This window comes from Lepidochelys kempii, chromosome 1 (assembly GCF_965140285.1).
Source record: "Lepidochelys kempii isolate rLepKem1 chromosome 1, rLepKem1.hap1, whole genome shotgun sequence".
Classification (NCBI taxonomy): Eukaryota; Metazoa; Chordata; order Testudines; family Cheloniidae; genus Lepidochelys; species Lepidochelys kempii.
Window position 1 is genome coordinate 81,608,944 of NC_136380.1, and position 16,094 is coordinate 81,625,037.

The window sequence follows — 16,094 nt, forward strand, 5'->3', positions numbered from 1 at the left end:
CTCATAAGCAAACTAGGGAAATGCGGTCCAGATGAAATTACTATAAGGTGCATGCAGAACTGGGTGAACTATCGTAGTCAAAGAGTAGTTATCAATTGTTCACTGTGTAGTAACCATGACCAGAGCACTAGCACCTGCTGCAGGTTTGAGTTATTGACATGCTATTAGGGCCTGCAGCTGTGATGCAGCAGCATGGAATGCTGACCTGGGAAGGGAACAGTTCATTGGAGAGTAGCTCAAGCTGGGGAAGGGGCCTGGATGACTTCAGAAGGGGAGGCAGTTGGAAAATGCTGTTAGAAAAGAAGGAGAAGACGACGACGAATCTAAATGCTGAGTTAGTGAATGAACTAGGGTTGGGGTACAAAGTGAGGTTAAAAAAGCTGGACATGTTTAATTTTGAGACTGAGGGGGACCCTGAAGGTAGGACAAGAAGTAATGGGCCTAATCTGCAGCAAGGGAGATTTAGGGTAGATATGAGGAAAACCTTTCTAACTATAAGGGTAGTTAAGTTCTGGAATAAGCTTCCAAGGGAAGCTGTGGAATCCCCATCAATGGAGGTTTTTAAGAACAGGATGAACAAACACTTGTCAGAGATGGTCTAGGTTTATTTAGTTGGTCCTGCCTCAGCACAGGGGGCTGGGTTTACTGACTTCTTGAGGTCCCTTCCAGCACTACATTTCTATGAATCTATGAAAAAGTGGCTACGAAAGCATTGCTATAAATTGGTCTTTTAGATCATAAGTAATATTCTGAGACAACAGTAGAGAAAGGTAAGGGTAGAGAAAGTGCCTACAGGCAATTCTTGTTACCATGGCTGAAAAACCCTAATACTTCTGAGGCAGCCTTTAATGTGTCAAGTGTTCTAAGGTGAATCAGGAATTCACAAGTATACACAAACACAAAAGTGCCTTTCAGACCACAGCCATCTCTTATACAGCATTTTAAAAATCATCTGTACAGGCTACCGAAGAACATACCTTGGGAATAGCTGCAGCTACTGGTCCTATGTAGGCTATTATAAGGGGAAGCAGCATTGAAAACAGACTGGAAGAGCTGAGCAATTCTGGAATGTCTTCAGCTAAACAAAGATAATTACAATACTTAGATATCATTCTTTATAATGAATGTATTATAGCTCTGACAAAATTAAATTCTTCTGTTTTGCCAACTGTATAGTAATGGTTTATAGAATAAAAACTTATGTTTACACCGATGCATTTTCAGTATAAATTATTTTCATCATAAAGCACACCCTGTTTCAGAGTCAAATTAAGAGCCTGCAAAATTCATTTTAAGGTAAAATCCCCATTTAAAACATTCACTTTATAAAAAGCTTCATTTGTTAGAGCAAAAATAAAGTATTCTGTCAAATATTACTACTAAAGGTATAAAAACTGTTAAATTCAAAAATAAAATCTACAAATTTCTAAAACATGGTCTAATATTTTAGAGTCAATTAATCCTTATTCTGAAGAAGCAGCCCAAACAACACTAATTATTTAAGACCAAATGATAACCTCCTAAAAATGGGGATTTATTGTGAAAATGCTCAAATACATTATCTTCAACAGTTTTGCTGATAAAACACGGTAATTAAAAGCATGCTGTAATGTATACAGCAGACAGTGGCATCAGAACAAGGGGAGGGTGGGAGGGGATCAGGGCCCTCCCACTTTTTGAAAGTGTGGGTCATGGTCCATCCATTTTTCACTGGGGCAGACCTTGCCCCCTTCCCCTTCTCTTCCCTGTGAGGCCCCACCCTCCAACCAGGCCAGCGTGGAGCCCAGTCGGGAAGCCCGTGCAGCTGTAGGGAACCGCAGCAGAACCTCAACCTGCCCTAGGCAGGGGACCCAGGGAACAGGGACATGGGCTGCGCAGCCTCAGTTGAGGGTCTGCCGCAGTTCCCTACAGCTGCCCGCCTGGCTCTTATCATGGCTGGGCTGTGGCTCTGCAGTTCCCCCAGACGGAGTTGGGTCGGGGAGAGCAGTGCTGGCAGCTGCAGGGAACGGATCCCTCCACTTGTCCTGGGCAGGAGCTCCAGGGGGCGAGCAGAGGGCTGCTTTCGGCCCCCCACTCCTTGGGAGCGAGGTAGGTGGCCTCCCCAACCCTGTTCTGGCTTGGCTGTGGAAAGGTCTCGGGGGGGAGGCCCCCCACTTTTGGGAAGGCTCCAGCACCGTTGACAGTAGATGAATATTCCTGGGGGGCAGGAGGGGGAAGAATTTTATGTTAATATTATCTATACTGTAGAGACACTGATCTCTCTACCATTAATTCATGTTGACAAAGAATAAAACTAAGTTTCAATTAGAAAAAAAGTCTTACCATCTACAGCAAGAGCCCTGTGTAACAGGTCTTTGGCAGCTCGTACCACAGCACTCACAACAGAAATAGCTCTGCTACAGTTTTTATCTTCTTCATTAGCTTTACTTAAAAGCTGTGACTGTAGATCTCCATCATACTCACTCCTGGATAGCGGATTAAGTTAAAGTGAGTTCATAATATCAAATTTTACCTTTAAAGGATATGATTACATACACTTGACATTTAAAGCAAATCTTGACAGAGGCTTATTTTAAATTGCACAAAGATAATCAATTCATTTATAAAGAAACAGCACAAAAATGAACAAAATAAATAATACTGCATGTAGTGAGAGACCATGGAAGAAATACTGAAAGTGACAGCTACATAAAAACCTTTCCGAATCAATTTATTTTGATTTGAAGAGAAAATGTATATCAAAGTTGAAATATATTCCTCTATTTAGATGCTTTCTTCAAATCTTCTACCACAGAAACATCCTAACTGCTATACTGGACGAGGTCAATTGTCCATCTAATCCAACAAAAGATTCTATCAGATTCACTACAGGAATGTATAAAACTTCTATAATGGAAATGTTAGTGATAGCACTTCCTTAGGAAATGTCTTTCCCTCTTAACTGATGGAATAATTTTATGATGAACAGCCCTGGATGGGCAAATTTTCCTACAAGATAACTTTTTTCTTTGAAAAAGATTATGCTAGGATATAGTGTCTCCCTATGAAGTAATTGAGCAGTACACAAAACCTTTCCAGTCATGCACATAAGGTGCTAGACAGCTCAGTAGACACTTTGAAAGCTGTCATATGATATTTTTAAACACACACTATTTTAAACCCAAACTGAAACTATATCCAGACTCTGAACAGGGGGAGGGTCTCAACTGTCATAAACGCAAAGAGAAGTCATCGGATAAGGAAAATGTCCCATTCTCTCCTGGACTCTCTATGCTAGACCAAAACACTTGAGATTTTCCAAAGTATCAGTCTAGACCATTACGTGGGACTAGCATCCCACAATGCACCACATATGATGCTCCTTCTGAATATTGCATTGGAAGAGGCCTGGGCCTCTTCTTCAACACAACAGTGTTTGAAAAAGGCACGGAGTGATGTCCAAGTGACTTCTTCACACCGGCAAAGATGTTTATGCCAATAATTCTGACAAGCAGTTCTTGAGTGATTCTGGGACTTCCTTCCTGCTACTGATGTAACCCTCACTGGGGAGTTATTTTTTCCAATAAGACAGGGTAGATTTGGCCGTTGCTTTTTCCCTTCTTAAATTCTTTTTTCCATGAAGTAAAGCCTCCTTGACCCCCTGAACTTCTGAGTTCTCTAGGGACATTCTTAATGTTCTGATCAATCACAAACTAACAGCACAATCTTCGTTCCTTACTGTTCCTTGAATTAGGACACAAAGGAGGAATATTTATATTTGGGGTTAAAATAAAGAGAGACCCTTCAGCCAAATTTCTGGCACTGTCCTAAGCACTTCCTCCTCCTGATGAAACACAATGAAAGAGGCTGAACTTTTGGTAACCAAGGACAGGAGTTTAAGTGAGAGTGACCACAGAAAATTCTTTGTAATGGCTCAAATGGTAGTTTGGCAAGCGTGTTCAGGACCAAGTCTAGTTCCATAGTGTAAGTGGTGACCTGAAAAGCAGCCTCAGGTTCTTCAGAGTCTTATGGAAACATATGACCAGAACATGCCCTTAATGGCATTTTATCTAAAGGATCCTTTAAGGTTACAATTACCGCCAAGTGGATTTTCAGTGAACTGGAACTTATTTCTAAATCCAGACCACCCCCAAAAATATCCAGAACACTGGGGACTACAGTATTGGAGTAAATCCTTCAATTGTCACACCAAGTAGAGAATACTTGCCAAACCAACACATGATGTACTGTGGTACATTGTTCCAGAGAGATCATCAAAACTGAAATCACCATATCTTTTTCTGTAGTCATTGACAATGGAACCATGTATTAGGAGATGTGCTGTCAATGCATCCCAGAACTGAGGCTCTGCTGCCAGATTTACCATGTCTGCATACTGAGATGTTACAGCCTTCTATGCTATTTTTCAGTTTTCTACAAACAGTACCAACTGATCAATCTTTCTATTCTTTTTCTGCCCACATCAAAAGCAAGTTCAACACCTCCTTAGCTGTGTCCTTGCTTCTTGGACTTCTTGAGAATTTATGTACCAAACAAAGATCATGTTGCCTGTCTGTACTTAACTGGTACTTAACCATTTAACCTGAGTTACCACATTTCAAAGATAGGTTTCCCTCCCTGACAGGCTCCCACCCATAGACTCAACCATCAGGGGTGACTCTTCTGCAGATTCCTGCTTTCTAGTCACCACCTTCAAGTCATTTTGACTGCAGAAGGCAGTTGGAAGTGCATCCCAAAGATTTTATGGACCTCAGTTTTGGACCAGAAACAATGGTCCTTGAATACATACTTAGAATTTTACTACAGTGCATCCAAGATGGCTTTGGGAGACGTCTATACCTGAGGGGGAGCAGTTCCATACTCCCTCTTTTTCTTAGGTTAGTCTCACTTCAATTTGTAGCCTTTGAAGTTAGAGCTTAAATCTGAAGTCAGAGTCTGAGTTGGACACCCTGCGACTGCTAGGCTGTCTCCATTGTAGGCAGACTGAAACCTTTCTTGTGAGGGGTGGGTTGACCAAGAGAAAAATGCTGCTAGGACAGAGGAGTGTAGGCAGTCTACCCCTGAGAGGCAAGGGCTACTACTATAACTAGAAAGGTAGTCTGATTCTTGAATGGGGAATTCACCTATCCCTAGTCCCTGGACCCAGGGTGAGATATGCCAGAACTCCCCACACTCCCACTGTTTTCACTGACTAGCTCAGTAGAGCACTACCTGTGGCTTTTGTGAGAGGGATGCTCCCCTGTCCTGTGCTCTCCTTGGACTTCCTAGCTGTTAAGGGGTCTCTGGTAGACAACATCTTGTCCTCTATTTTGCCTATTCTTTCCTAGGCCTGATCATCCAAGAGTCAGAAATCTTCAAGAAACAGACCGCAAGCTGAGAAAGGCAAAACAAATGTTTTCAATAAGTCCCTGAGTATAGCCTAGGACAGCCACACAGTCCCATCATGTTTTTTGTGGTCCCTGACCTTTATTTTCTCTTCAATCCTTTGTAATAGTTAGTGAAGTACTGAACTCATCACTTGCTGTAGACAGGAACAACTGAGCTTATAAGCCAGAAAGACTTCTATATGCACTGTCTCCATCTGCTTGAAAGGAGGAACCAAACTAGAGTCTGATCTGGCACAGAACACTGAAGAGAAAACATGTTTTCATTGAGTTTTCCACAGTGCCTGGGTCCTTTTTCTTAAGTGGTACAATTAATTTAAAACTCAGTGTCTAGGAATAGGTTTAATTATTCCATTTGTTTACAGAAGCTGTGTTGTTTTGTCCCTGTATCATATAATATTCAGTTAGGTATTAAATAATTTTGTTTCAACCAATTTATATAGTACGGAAATAAGGATCAATTTTTAAATTACCAATATGAGTCAACATGGCTTATATAAAGGGCAATCAAGCCAATCTAGCAGAATTGCCAATTAGAATTTTTTGAGGAGGTCAACAAATACGTGGACAAGGATGATACAGTGGATATAATGTACTTGGACTTTGAGAAAGCCTTTAACAAGGTCCCTCACCAAAGGCTCTTAAGCAAAGTAAGCAGTCATGGGATAAGAGGGAAGGTCCCCTCATGTTTCAGTAACTGGTTAAAAGACAAGAAACAAAGGGTAGGAATAAATGGTCAGTTTTCAGAATGGAGAGAGGTAAATAGTGGTGTCCTTCATTGATCTGTACTGGGACCAGTGCTGTTCAACATATTCATAACTATAACAGGAGTCACAAAAGAACTAGGTAAGCTCATGGAGAAGAGGTTTAATAATGGCTATTAGCCAAGATGGTCAGGGATGCAACCCCATGCTCTGGATGTCCCTAGCCTCTGACTGCTAGAAGCTGGAAGTGGACAACAGGATCACTTGAAAATTACCTGTTCTGTTTATTCCCTCTGAAGCACCTGGAATGGCCACTGTCAGAAGACAGGATACTGGGCTAGATGGACCACTGGGCTGAGCCAGTATGGACATTCTTATGTAACATCATTTACTAACATTTAAAAATTAGATGCATTTACTATCCTCCAGTCTCTCAGTGTAGTAGCTGATCTTTAATAGAACTATATCATTTTGTTGGCAGCTTAGTTTCTTCATGCTCAGATCCTTCAAAATCTTGGATAAATATCTGTTCCTGGAGACTTGTTGCTATTTTATCAGTTTGTTCCAGAACCACCTCTACCACAATTTCGATCACTGACAGTATGTCATTTTTATTAACTGGTAAGAAAACATGTCTCCCCACTGTATTTTCCACTGAATGCATCTGATGAAGTGAGCTGTAGCTCACAAAAGCTTATGCTCAAATAAATTTGTTAGTCTCTAAGGTGCCACAAGTCCTCCTTTTCTTTTTTATGTCTAGACTAGGTATCTCCCCAGCATATTCTGTAGTGAACAATAACAGAAAGAAATTATTTAGCTTTGATACACTGTTCTTATCCTCAGCTTCTCCCTTTACTCCCTGAAAGTACAGACCCATCAACTCTCTTACAGGAGTCCTAATTCTGATGCAGAGAACTTAAACTATTTCTTTATCACAGAGGGAATGACAACAATTCCTATATTGACATGTTGTCAAAATCAGGCCCTAGGTGTCCGAAGTTGGCCACCCAGAAAATGAGAAACAGAGTTAGTAGCCACCTGCAAAAAATTTAATTTTAGTGACTCTCCCAGTGTTACACAGAACTCTGTGGCAGAGCCTTCTCTTGGGTGGCATTCAATGGACGTAACCACTTTCTCTTCCTGTAGTTCCCTGCCTCATTCTCTACACACCTTTCAATTTCTAAATCAAATAAGGCAGAAGTTCTATAAACAAACTCATTTCTATATACAATCTGATTCTTTGAGGGGTGGGGGAAGTACAAAATAGAGGAATAGTTCTCAGGAGGTGATCCCATTCCAGGAATGATCCCCTCAAAATGTGTAACCTGCATGAAAGACAGAGGGAAGAACAAATGTCACTTACTGATGCTCCAAAATCTGGCTTTAAAAGTCAGGATAACAATGGACAAAGCAGGAGAGTTAAATTACCACAAAGTTTGCCAGATTGGAGCTCAGAATCTGAAGTGAGATCAGAAGAAGTGTAGCCTTGCACCAGAGCCTCATGGACAAGTCTAAACTGCCTCCAAGATTTGATGGCAGAGAGGCACAACCCAAATGTCCTGGATGAGAAGGACAGATCATGATCCAGAAAGCCAACTGTTTTCAATAAAATAAAGCTAAGGACAACATAATTGAGTTGGAAGAGCAAGATACTGTTCTAACCAAAGCTGCTATCTCTACAAAATTAACTTAGATTTGTTAGTTCCTGTGAATTCTCATAAATGGATTTATGTTAAGTTTTTATGAAAAATTTTTTTTAATCAAGCATGAGAGCTCACAGACCTGTAATAAAGAATCTGTGGAATTTGTCCTCGTGTTTGGTTTGTACCATTACTGCTCAGACTACACGTACTGAACGTAAATGTCACACCATCTGGACACTGGATTGTGGTCATTCCTCCATCTCCATTGGCAGTGCGGCTTCCATAGTTCCTCAGACGGACTGCATATTTCACATTTTCCTTCAAAACAAAAGCCAGAAACAGCAAACATTAGACTGGTACACAAAATTTGTTTCATAATAGTTTGTAGTATTCATGTTGAAAGCACATTTCTACTTAATATAATTTGATTCAATTATATTAAAAACAGTACACGGCTGAAAAGTATTTTACACACACTAACTTTCAACTGAATTTTATTTTTAGAGTATTCCCTTAAGTGGAAAAAAGTGTGGCATCTAGTAAAAGTCAGAAGCGTCTGCCCTCAAAGTTTTTGTTCACAGTGATGTAAACTGTATTATTTCTGTTTTTTTAAAAAATAACTAAAAGATAACGTACCCCATTGACTAGAAACTCCGCAAAATTAGCTACCTATATATATATATATATATATGTGTGTGTGTGTGTGTGCAAAAATGTTGTGCGTCTAAAAATATTTTTTATATTTTAATTAGTATACAAGTTATATTCTATTCTATATTCATTCATTTTAGATTTGAACTTGACACTTATTGGGCAGCTAATGAAATGACAGTTTTTTCTAGATATGTTCTGTTTTTTATTTCTCAACAAAATAATATAAATTTAAATGAAGCATGTACTTGTCACATCTATAAAAGAAATAGAACCACAGCTATTTTTCAACACAAATTTAAATCTAATATTTAACTTTTTTAAATAAAAAATCCATAGCATTTACTGACAATAAATGGGGAATTACACAGCTTTTCCTTTTATTTACCTTCAGAGGCACAACTTTGTCAAGTCTAATCTCAGATATGTCATTGGGGGAATCATCTGTGGTGTATGTTCCTTTAACTAACTCTAAGGATGTCCATCTATGGGAATGAGTTGAATCTCCAGCATGATCACTCTAGTTTGAGGAAATATAAAATCAATTTTTAATTTGTATAAAATGTAACCATTTATTCAGCTTATGCACTTATTCTAATAATAATACTTTCAAAGTTATATTTTCCTGCACAGAGATTGCACTATGTCAGAACTCTGTGTACCACAAATACCACTGTTTTTAAAGAGTTAAAAACCCTTCAGCAAACAAATAGCTCATTTACACCAAAAACCTAGCTATGTCACTTAGGGCTATGAAAAATGTCACACCCTGTGCGATTTAGTTAGGTCAACCTAATCTCCACTGTAGATGCAGCTAGGTCAGTAGAACAATTCCTCCATTCACCTAGCTACCACCTTTAAAGGGGGTGGATTTACTACAGTGACAGAAAAACCCCTTCTGTCACTGTAGCATGTGTATACACCACTGTGCTGCTGCAGCTCCATAGTCGTACTGCTGCAATTTGTAATGTAGATGTAACCTAAGGCTCTCCTCGTAAAAAGAAAATGAGAACTTGTGGCACCTTAGAGACTAACAAATTTATTAGAGCATAAGCTTTCGTGAGCTACAGCTCACTTCATCGGATGCATACAGTGGAAAAAAATGTGGGGAGATTTTATATACACTGAGAACATAAAACAATGGGTGTTACCATACAGACTGTAACAAGAGTGACTAGGAAAGGTGAGCTATTACCAGCAAGAGAGCGGGGGGGACGGACGGACGACAACCTTTTGTAGTGATAATCAAGGTGCGCCATTTCCAGCACTTTACAAGAACGGTAGGAGGGGAAATAAACAAGGGGCAATAGTTTTACTTTGTGTAATGACACATCCACTCCCAGTCTTTATTCAAGCTTAAGTTAATTGTATCCAGTTTGCAAATTAATTCCAATTCAGCAGTCTCTCCTTGGAGTCTGTTTTTGAAGTTTTTTTGTTGAAGAATTGCCATTTTTAGGTCTGTAATCGAGTGACCAAAGAGACTGGAGTGTTCTCTGACTGGTTTTTGCACATTATAATTCTTCTGGACGTCTGATTTGTGTCCATTTATTCTTTTACGTAGAGACTGTCCAGTCTGACCAATGTACAGGGCAGAGAAGCATTGCTGGCACATTATGGCATATATCACATGGGTAAATGCACAGGTGAACATGCCTCTGATGGCGTGGTTGATGTGATTAGGCCCTATGATGGTGCCACACTATCAGAGGCTCGTTCATCTGCGCATCTACCAATGTGATCTCTCCATCTATCAAACCTCACACCAGACTCTTGTATATTTTTGCCTTTTTTTGGTCAATTTTCTGTCTATGCTATTTTACCTCCTCCTTTGTTTTTTCTTATCTGTATATATTGCTTTCAAAAAGATTTCCTCCTCTATCTCCATCCCCCATTTTTTGTTTCCCTTCTTCTGGGGGTTCCCTCTGGTTTCTCCTGTCCTACAGAACCCCAAACTCTCCTAGGTGTTTTCCTCCCTTCTCTCACTCACCAGAAAGCTACATTCCACATGGAGTAGGAACTGATTTCTAAGGACAAATTCAGAGGCCACAATATATAGAATCATAGAATGCCAGGGTTGGAAAGGACCTCAGGTGGTCATCTAGTCCAACCCCCTGTTCAAAGCAGGACCAATCCCCCATTTTTTGCCCCAGATCCCTAAATGACCCCCTCAAGGATTGAACTCACAACCCTGGGTTTAGCAGGCCAATGCTCAAACCACTGAGCTATCCCTCCCCCAAATACATACATGAATATATGAATACATGTGCTTTTGCACCTGAGATGAGTGCCACGAGAGCAAAGAACAAAAACTTGGGGTAATTTACTGATTAATTTTTTGTAGTACAGTAACACCTTGAGGCCATAACATATCAGAGACCCTTATTCTGCAATAAGCTAGTACAAACACATGGTAAGAGACAAGCCCTGTCCTGAACATCTAAGAATCTAAACCAAAGGGTGAAAGGAAATATTACCTCTCATTATATAGATGGTGTTAGTCACAGAGAGATTAAGAGTCTGATCCAAAGCCTACTGAAATATATAGTAGGACTTCCGTTTATTTCAGTGGGCTTTGGATAAAGCTGTAAGTGACTTCCCAAGGTCACAAAGGAAGTCTATGTCAGAGATGGGAATTAACTCAAAACTTCTGAGTCCCAGTGCATCATTGCAATCAAAAAACCATCCTCTCTCTCTCAGGGAATACCTGACTCACAGTTATGCACACGTGAGCTTCTTCCAAGTATGGCTATATTAGGGTTAATTGAGAAAGCAGGGAAAGATGGAGAGCACGTTTCAGAAGCCAACTGCTGCTTTACTCATAGTTAAAGCTGCACATTTGCAAGGAGGAAGGGAAACAACTTTACTCTCACTACGATTCTGTTTCAGATTTCCCTCCGCCACACTTCCCATCCCTGAATAGGTTGGCATTCCCAACCCTCGAGGTGGGAAACAACTTATCTATATACTGATAAAACTCAGCTGAAAGGATATGACCTCCCTTTATCACAGCTTCTCTCTTTAGTGCTATAATTGTATTTATTAAATCCAAAGACTTTAAAGATTTTATTTTGAATAATGCTACTAATACGAATATAAGTTCATAACATACTGTATTGGTGCACTGATATCTTGGAGAGTAAAAATATACATGTCCTACTTTATTTTTGTTTATTTGTTTGTTTTTTTTAAAGTGCAATACTTACATCATCAACTAACACCTCCAGCTCATATTCATGAATTCCTCCTCCTCCATAAACAGAAAACCCTACAACAACTACACCAGGTTTGTCCACAGAGAAACAGATTGCATCAGGGGACCCATTACCGGTATTCCAACTTCTTCCCTGACTTGTTTTAGTGAACCGGTTTGTGCTGGATTTGACAGAATGAAGGGAGTTAAGTCCATCAACCTGTAAAGAAATAAATATAAGCAACAACTAGAATATACTTTGTTTTAAATGGAAGAAAGCAAAATTATCCCAATTATATACATTTTTTTAACTTAGTAAATTTAGAAAGCAGGTATTAGAACACCAGAGACATCACAAAAGAGGACTTTATTGCAACTTTAGTTAAAAATAAAAAGATTTATAGTAACTGCATCTCTTTCTCAAATTGTCTAAAATATCTGACTACATATTTTTAACAAAACTAGGTAGGAAATATTTTAAAATGGCAAATTTAGCTTGAAATTTCTTTTTAAGGAAAGATATACAATATGGTAATGTCATGTATCACTTCTGTCGCTCTTGGCAGATCAAATGAATCACTTTACTCACACTTAAGGCGTCAAAGTTCAGCTAATTTTTACAGCTTTTGTTTTAAGAATGGATATGGCAAAATTCTGGAAGTACTGTTGTACTACTAATGGAAAATTACTTACCTATAACTGGAGTTTCTTTGAGTGTGTGGTCCCTATCTGTACTCCACACATGGTATGGATGCTCTCTATGTGCATGAGAAAGGAGAATTTGCAAGTAGTGTCCGTTGGTCTGCATCTGTGCCCTGATGTTCCTCATGCTCAGTACCGAGGTTACAAGGGAAGGTGCGGATCGACCACCTCCCCAGTTTCTTCTCTACCGTGAACTCAGATATAATCCCAAGCAGAGGGGAAGGAGGATGAGTAGTGGAATATAGATATGGACTACACATCTCAAAGACCCTCCTCAAAGACAGGTAAGTAACCTTCTTTCTTCTTGAGTGCTGGTCCCTATGTGTATTGCACATGTGGGTGACTGTAAGCAGTATTCAACTAGGAGGGGGTACAAGAATGCAGCAGTATAGATACTATTGCCCCGACGACTACATCTGCAGAAGAGGCTTGGACTAAAGTGTAATACTTCATGGAGTTCTGGATGGAACACAAAGGCTGCCTTACAAATGTCCAATACAAGTACTTCCTGAAGAGATGCTAATGAAGTTGCCTGTGCTCTAGAATGGAATCTCACGGTGTCTGGAGAAGGAAAATGTGCTAACTGATACCAAAGGATGATACAGCCAGAAATCCACCTAGAGTCTTTGAGCACATAATGCTTGCCCCCATCACTCGCTATAGTGACAAATAGTCTAGACAAATAATCTTCCTAATTAATTTCATTCTTTGCAGGTAAACTGTTAAAAGCTCCTCAGAGGTCAAGGGAATGAAGTCTCTTCTCACTAGAAGCATGAGGTTTTGAAGAATATTGGTAGGCAAATTCACATGAAACTTGGTGATTACCTTAGGGATGACTTTCAGGTGGAGGCAAAAGGAAACCTTTTCCTTATGAAACATGGTGTATTGAAGATCAGCTATGAGAGTTCCCAACTCACTCACCCTCCTGTGACACGATGGCAACAAGAAAGGTGATCTTCATAGAGAGGTGGGACACTGACCATGCAGCTAACAATCCAAAGGACAATCTAAGTACTGAGAATACAAGATTGAGGTCCCATTGGTATGTGGGCTTCATTACTGCTGGGAAGGTCCTAGTGAGGCCCTTTACGAGTCTGGTTGTAAGCTGGTGAATAAAAACACAATAGTCCTCCTCCAGAGGGTGAAAGGCACTGATTGCTGCTAAGTGGACCCACTGCAAGCCAGTAGAAAGACCTGATTGTCTTGAGAGTGAGGAGGCAGTCAATACCAGAGATACCTGCACAGTCTCTGGAGAGAAGAGATATTGTTGTGCTCAGCTAGAGAAATGCCTTGATTAAGCTAGATAACACTTTCTGGTGGAGTCTTTTCTGCTGTGGTTGAGAACAGTCCGACTGGACTCCGAAAATGAACACTGTAGGTCTGATGCTTATCCCAATACCAAGCTGTGATGTGGAGATATGAGAACCCAGACAATCTGATCCCACCATTCTCCTGATTCAGCAGATCTGGGAAGGGCTAGATACTGATGGGAGGACTGGTGAACATCTGCAGGAGGTTCAGAAACCAGAATTGCCTGGGCCACCTGAGTGCTATCAGGATCGAGCAACTTCAGCTGAGCCTGAGGATTAGCTAGGCCAGCCTCCAGGCTGATTAATGAGCTCAACTGAGTTGTGATAGGACTGCCATTTGATTGGCTGAAGAGAGCTGGCAGGCCTGCTTTTAAGATCAGCAGCATCTGGTCACCAACTACTCAATGCTTTTGCCCTCAGCTTTGACCACTCTTGCCTCTGCCTGCTATTATCTTTTTCCAGCCCTGATCCTATCCTGCTCTAGTCCCGCATTCCCTTCCCAGCTCCTGGCTCTGACCCTTGGTCCCTGATGCCCTCAACCCAGTTCTAACTATTCAGTAAGACTGCCGACACCTGCCCGACAGGTGCAATGAAAATGAATTGTGAATCACCCATTTGTGGTCTATGGAGATGTGTCTGCTGAAATTGTCTGCCAGAGAGTTTTGTGCATGAAGGAGGTACATCACTAAAAGGGTGGAGTAATTCCAGATACACCAGTTCCATAAATGGACCACTTCTATACAGAAGGATTTTGCTCCTCCCTGTTTGTTTATATAGAAGACAGTCATCATATTGTCTTAAATTATTCAGACATGGCAGGACCATGTAAGTGGGAGGAAAGCACTGCAGGCCCTTCGTACTGCCCGCAGTTCTCGGAGATTGATATGGATCCTGCCTTAGCCTTCTGATCAAAAAATTTAGGAGGATACAAGTCTTTAGGGCCCAAGCATGAGGACTCAGCTGATTTGGAGGGAGTCAGAGAGGGATCTCTTCTTTTGGGATCAGATCTAGAAGGGGATTTGGTCCTGCATTTGTGAGAGTGCCCCTCACTCTCATGAAAAGCTTGAGAGCTCATGCTTGGAGGGGCACTGCTTGCAGACTGAGGACTGTGTACGGGATGTGGGGGTCCTCCTGGTTTAGATCTGATTGGGGTCTCATGGGTTTTTCCATGAGGTGGTTCCTCTGTTGAATCTCTCGTCCTTCTCAAGTTTGGGGTGGGAAGGAGTGGCAGATGCTGCACGTGGCAGAAACATGAGCCTCTCTAAGGCAGTAAAGGCAGCATTGGTGGTCACTGCTGACCAAGAAGGAGAAGGGGAGACAGTTCTTAAGTTTTGGAACTCTGTGCACAGTCCTCCTTCCAAGGGGAGAAAACATGGAGAGTCCCCAAGGCAGGGAAAAAATGCTCTATACAACTTAAAAAGTCTACTAGGAAAGCACTAAAAACTATAAACACTAAGAACCATTTACAATATATGTACACAGATAAGAAGACTGAAGCAGCTTTGGTGAGAGAAGAGTCTTCCGACTCAGGCCATGCAGTGGAAAGAAGGAACTGGAGAGGAAGTTAATGCACAGCTTCGCTTATACCCTTGGAGTAGGCTATACTGCCATTCGAGACATGGCTGGGAGGAGAGTAGGTTGGTGACAGTTTAAACATGTCAAGCTGCCCACTGGATGAACTTTATGGGCTGGAGCACGGGCAAATGGGACTCCTGGGGTGAAGAGCTGTAACAATGTTGCACTCATAAAAGGCTACACTGGATAATGATAGAAATGCCATATGTAGTCATGAAGTATTCAAAAGGCACTTGTTAACCCATTGTATCAATGGTTATCTGTATTATAGTTCATCTAAATATTATATGAACCTTCCTTTATTAATAAGGTTCTACTATTAGTGGATATAATCTGTAAACTCATGGCCATGAATTGGAGTTATCCACTGGCCAGGTTGCTCCACTTTGAGGTCCAAGGAGCCCTGGATGGGTGGGTCTGTCAAAATGGAGGCACTTCTGGGTTTCCTCAACACTCCTTATCAGATTGGGGTGAAATTGAACAGTTCCTTATGAATACTGTGCACGATAGGAAGCAAAAGAAGGTTAGGGGAGTCCTTCTGCAAGGCTTGATATTGGTAATTAGAAACTTAGTTTGAGGAAAAAAATGCCCTTGTGGCAGAGGTGATGGTGATTAAAAGACCAATTGGTGGAGGGCGTTGAAGGGAAGGAGGATGCATGCCTTAACAGCCAGTAACAGCTATCTGGCTTGTGTTCAGGAGCAGGAAGAAACAGTGGTCAAACAGTCTTTTAAATGAGATGACATTTAATTTTAACTCTACCTGAACAGTATTATTTGTAAATTCTCAGAAAGTTAATTCTGTACCCAAAGAGTAATTGCTGTAATTTTGGGGAAGGTGCACTGTATTCTTCAGCCATAACAAAATGGCTAATCGTGAACAGCACTTCAATAATAGAGAGTGATTACACAATTTAAAAAAATATTTTAGTGATTTG

The 16,094-nt window shown here is 40.7% G+C and overlaps 1 protein-coding gene across 14 annotated transcripts in view; it reads right to left on the bottom strand.

Moving 5' to 3' along the window:
- The window catches only part of MYCBP2 (MYC binding protein 2), a 414,963-nt gene that overhangs the window by 192,379 nt on the left and 206,490 nt on the right, over positions 1-16,094 (bottom strand). For all 14 annotated transcript variants that reach the window (XM_073347171.2, XM_073347218.2, XM_073347180.2 and 11 more), the window contains 5 exons: positions 11,586-11,792; positions 8,771-8,902; positions 7,871-8,049; positions 2,323-2,465; positions 978-1,078 (listed from right to left, as the gene is read on the bottom strand). In XM_073347171.2, coding sequence (XP_073203272.1) covers positions 978-1,078; positions 2,323-2,465; positions 7,871-8,049; positions 8,771-8,902; positions 11,586-11,792 — 762 coding nt within the window. The remainder of the gene's footprint in view (positions 1-977; positions 1,079-2,322; positions 2,466-7,870; positions 8,050-8,770; positions 8,903-11,585; positions 11,793-16,094) is intronic.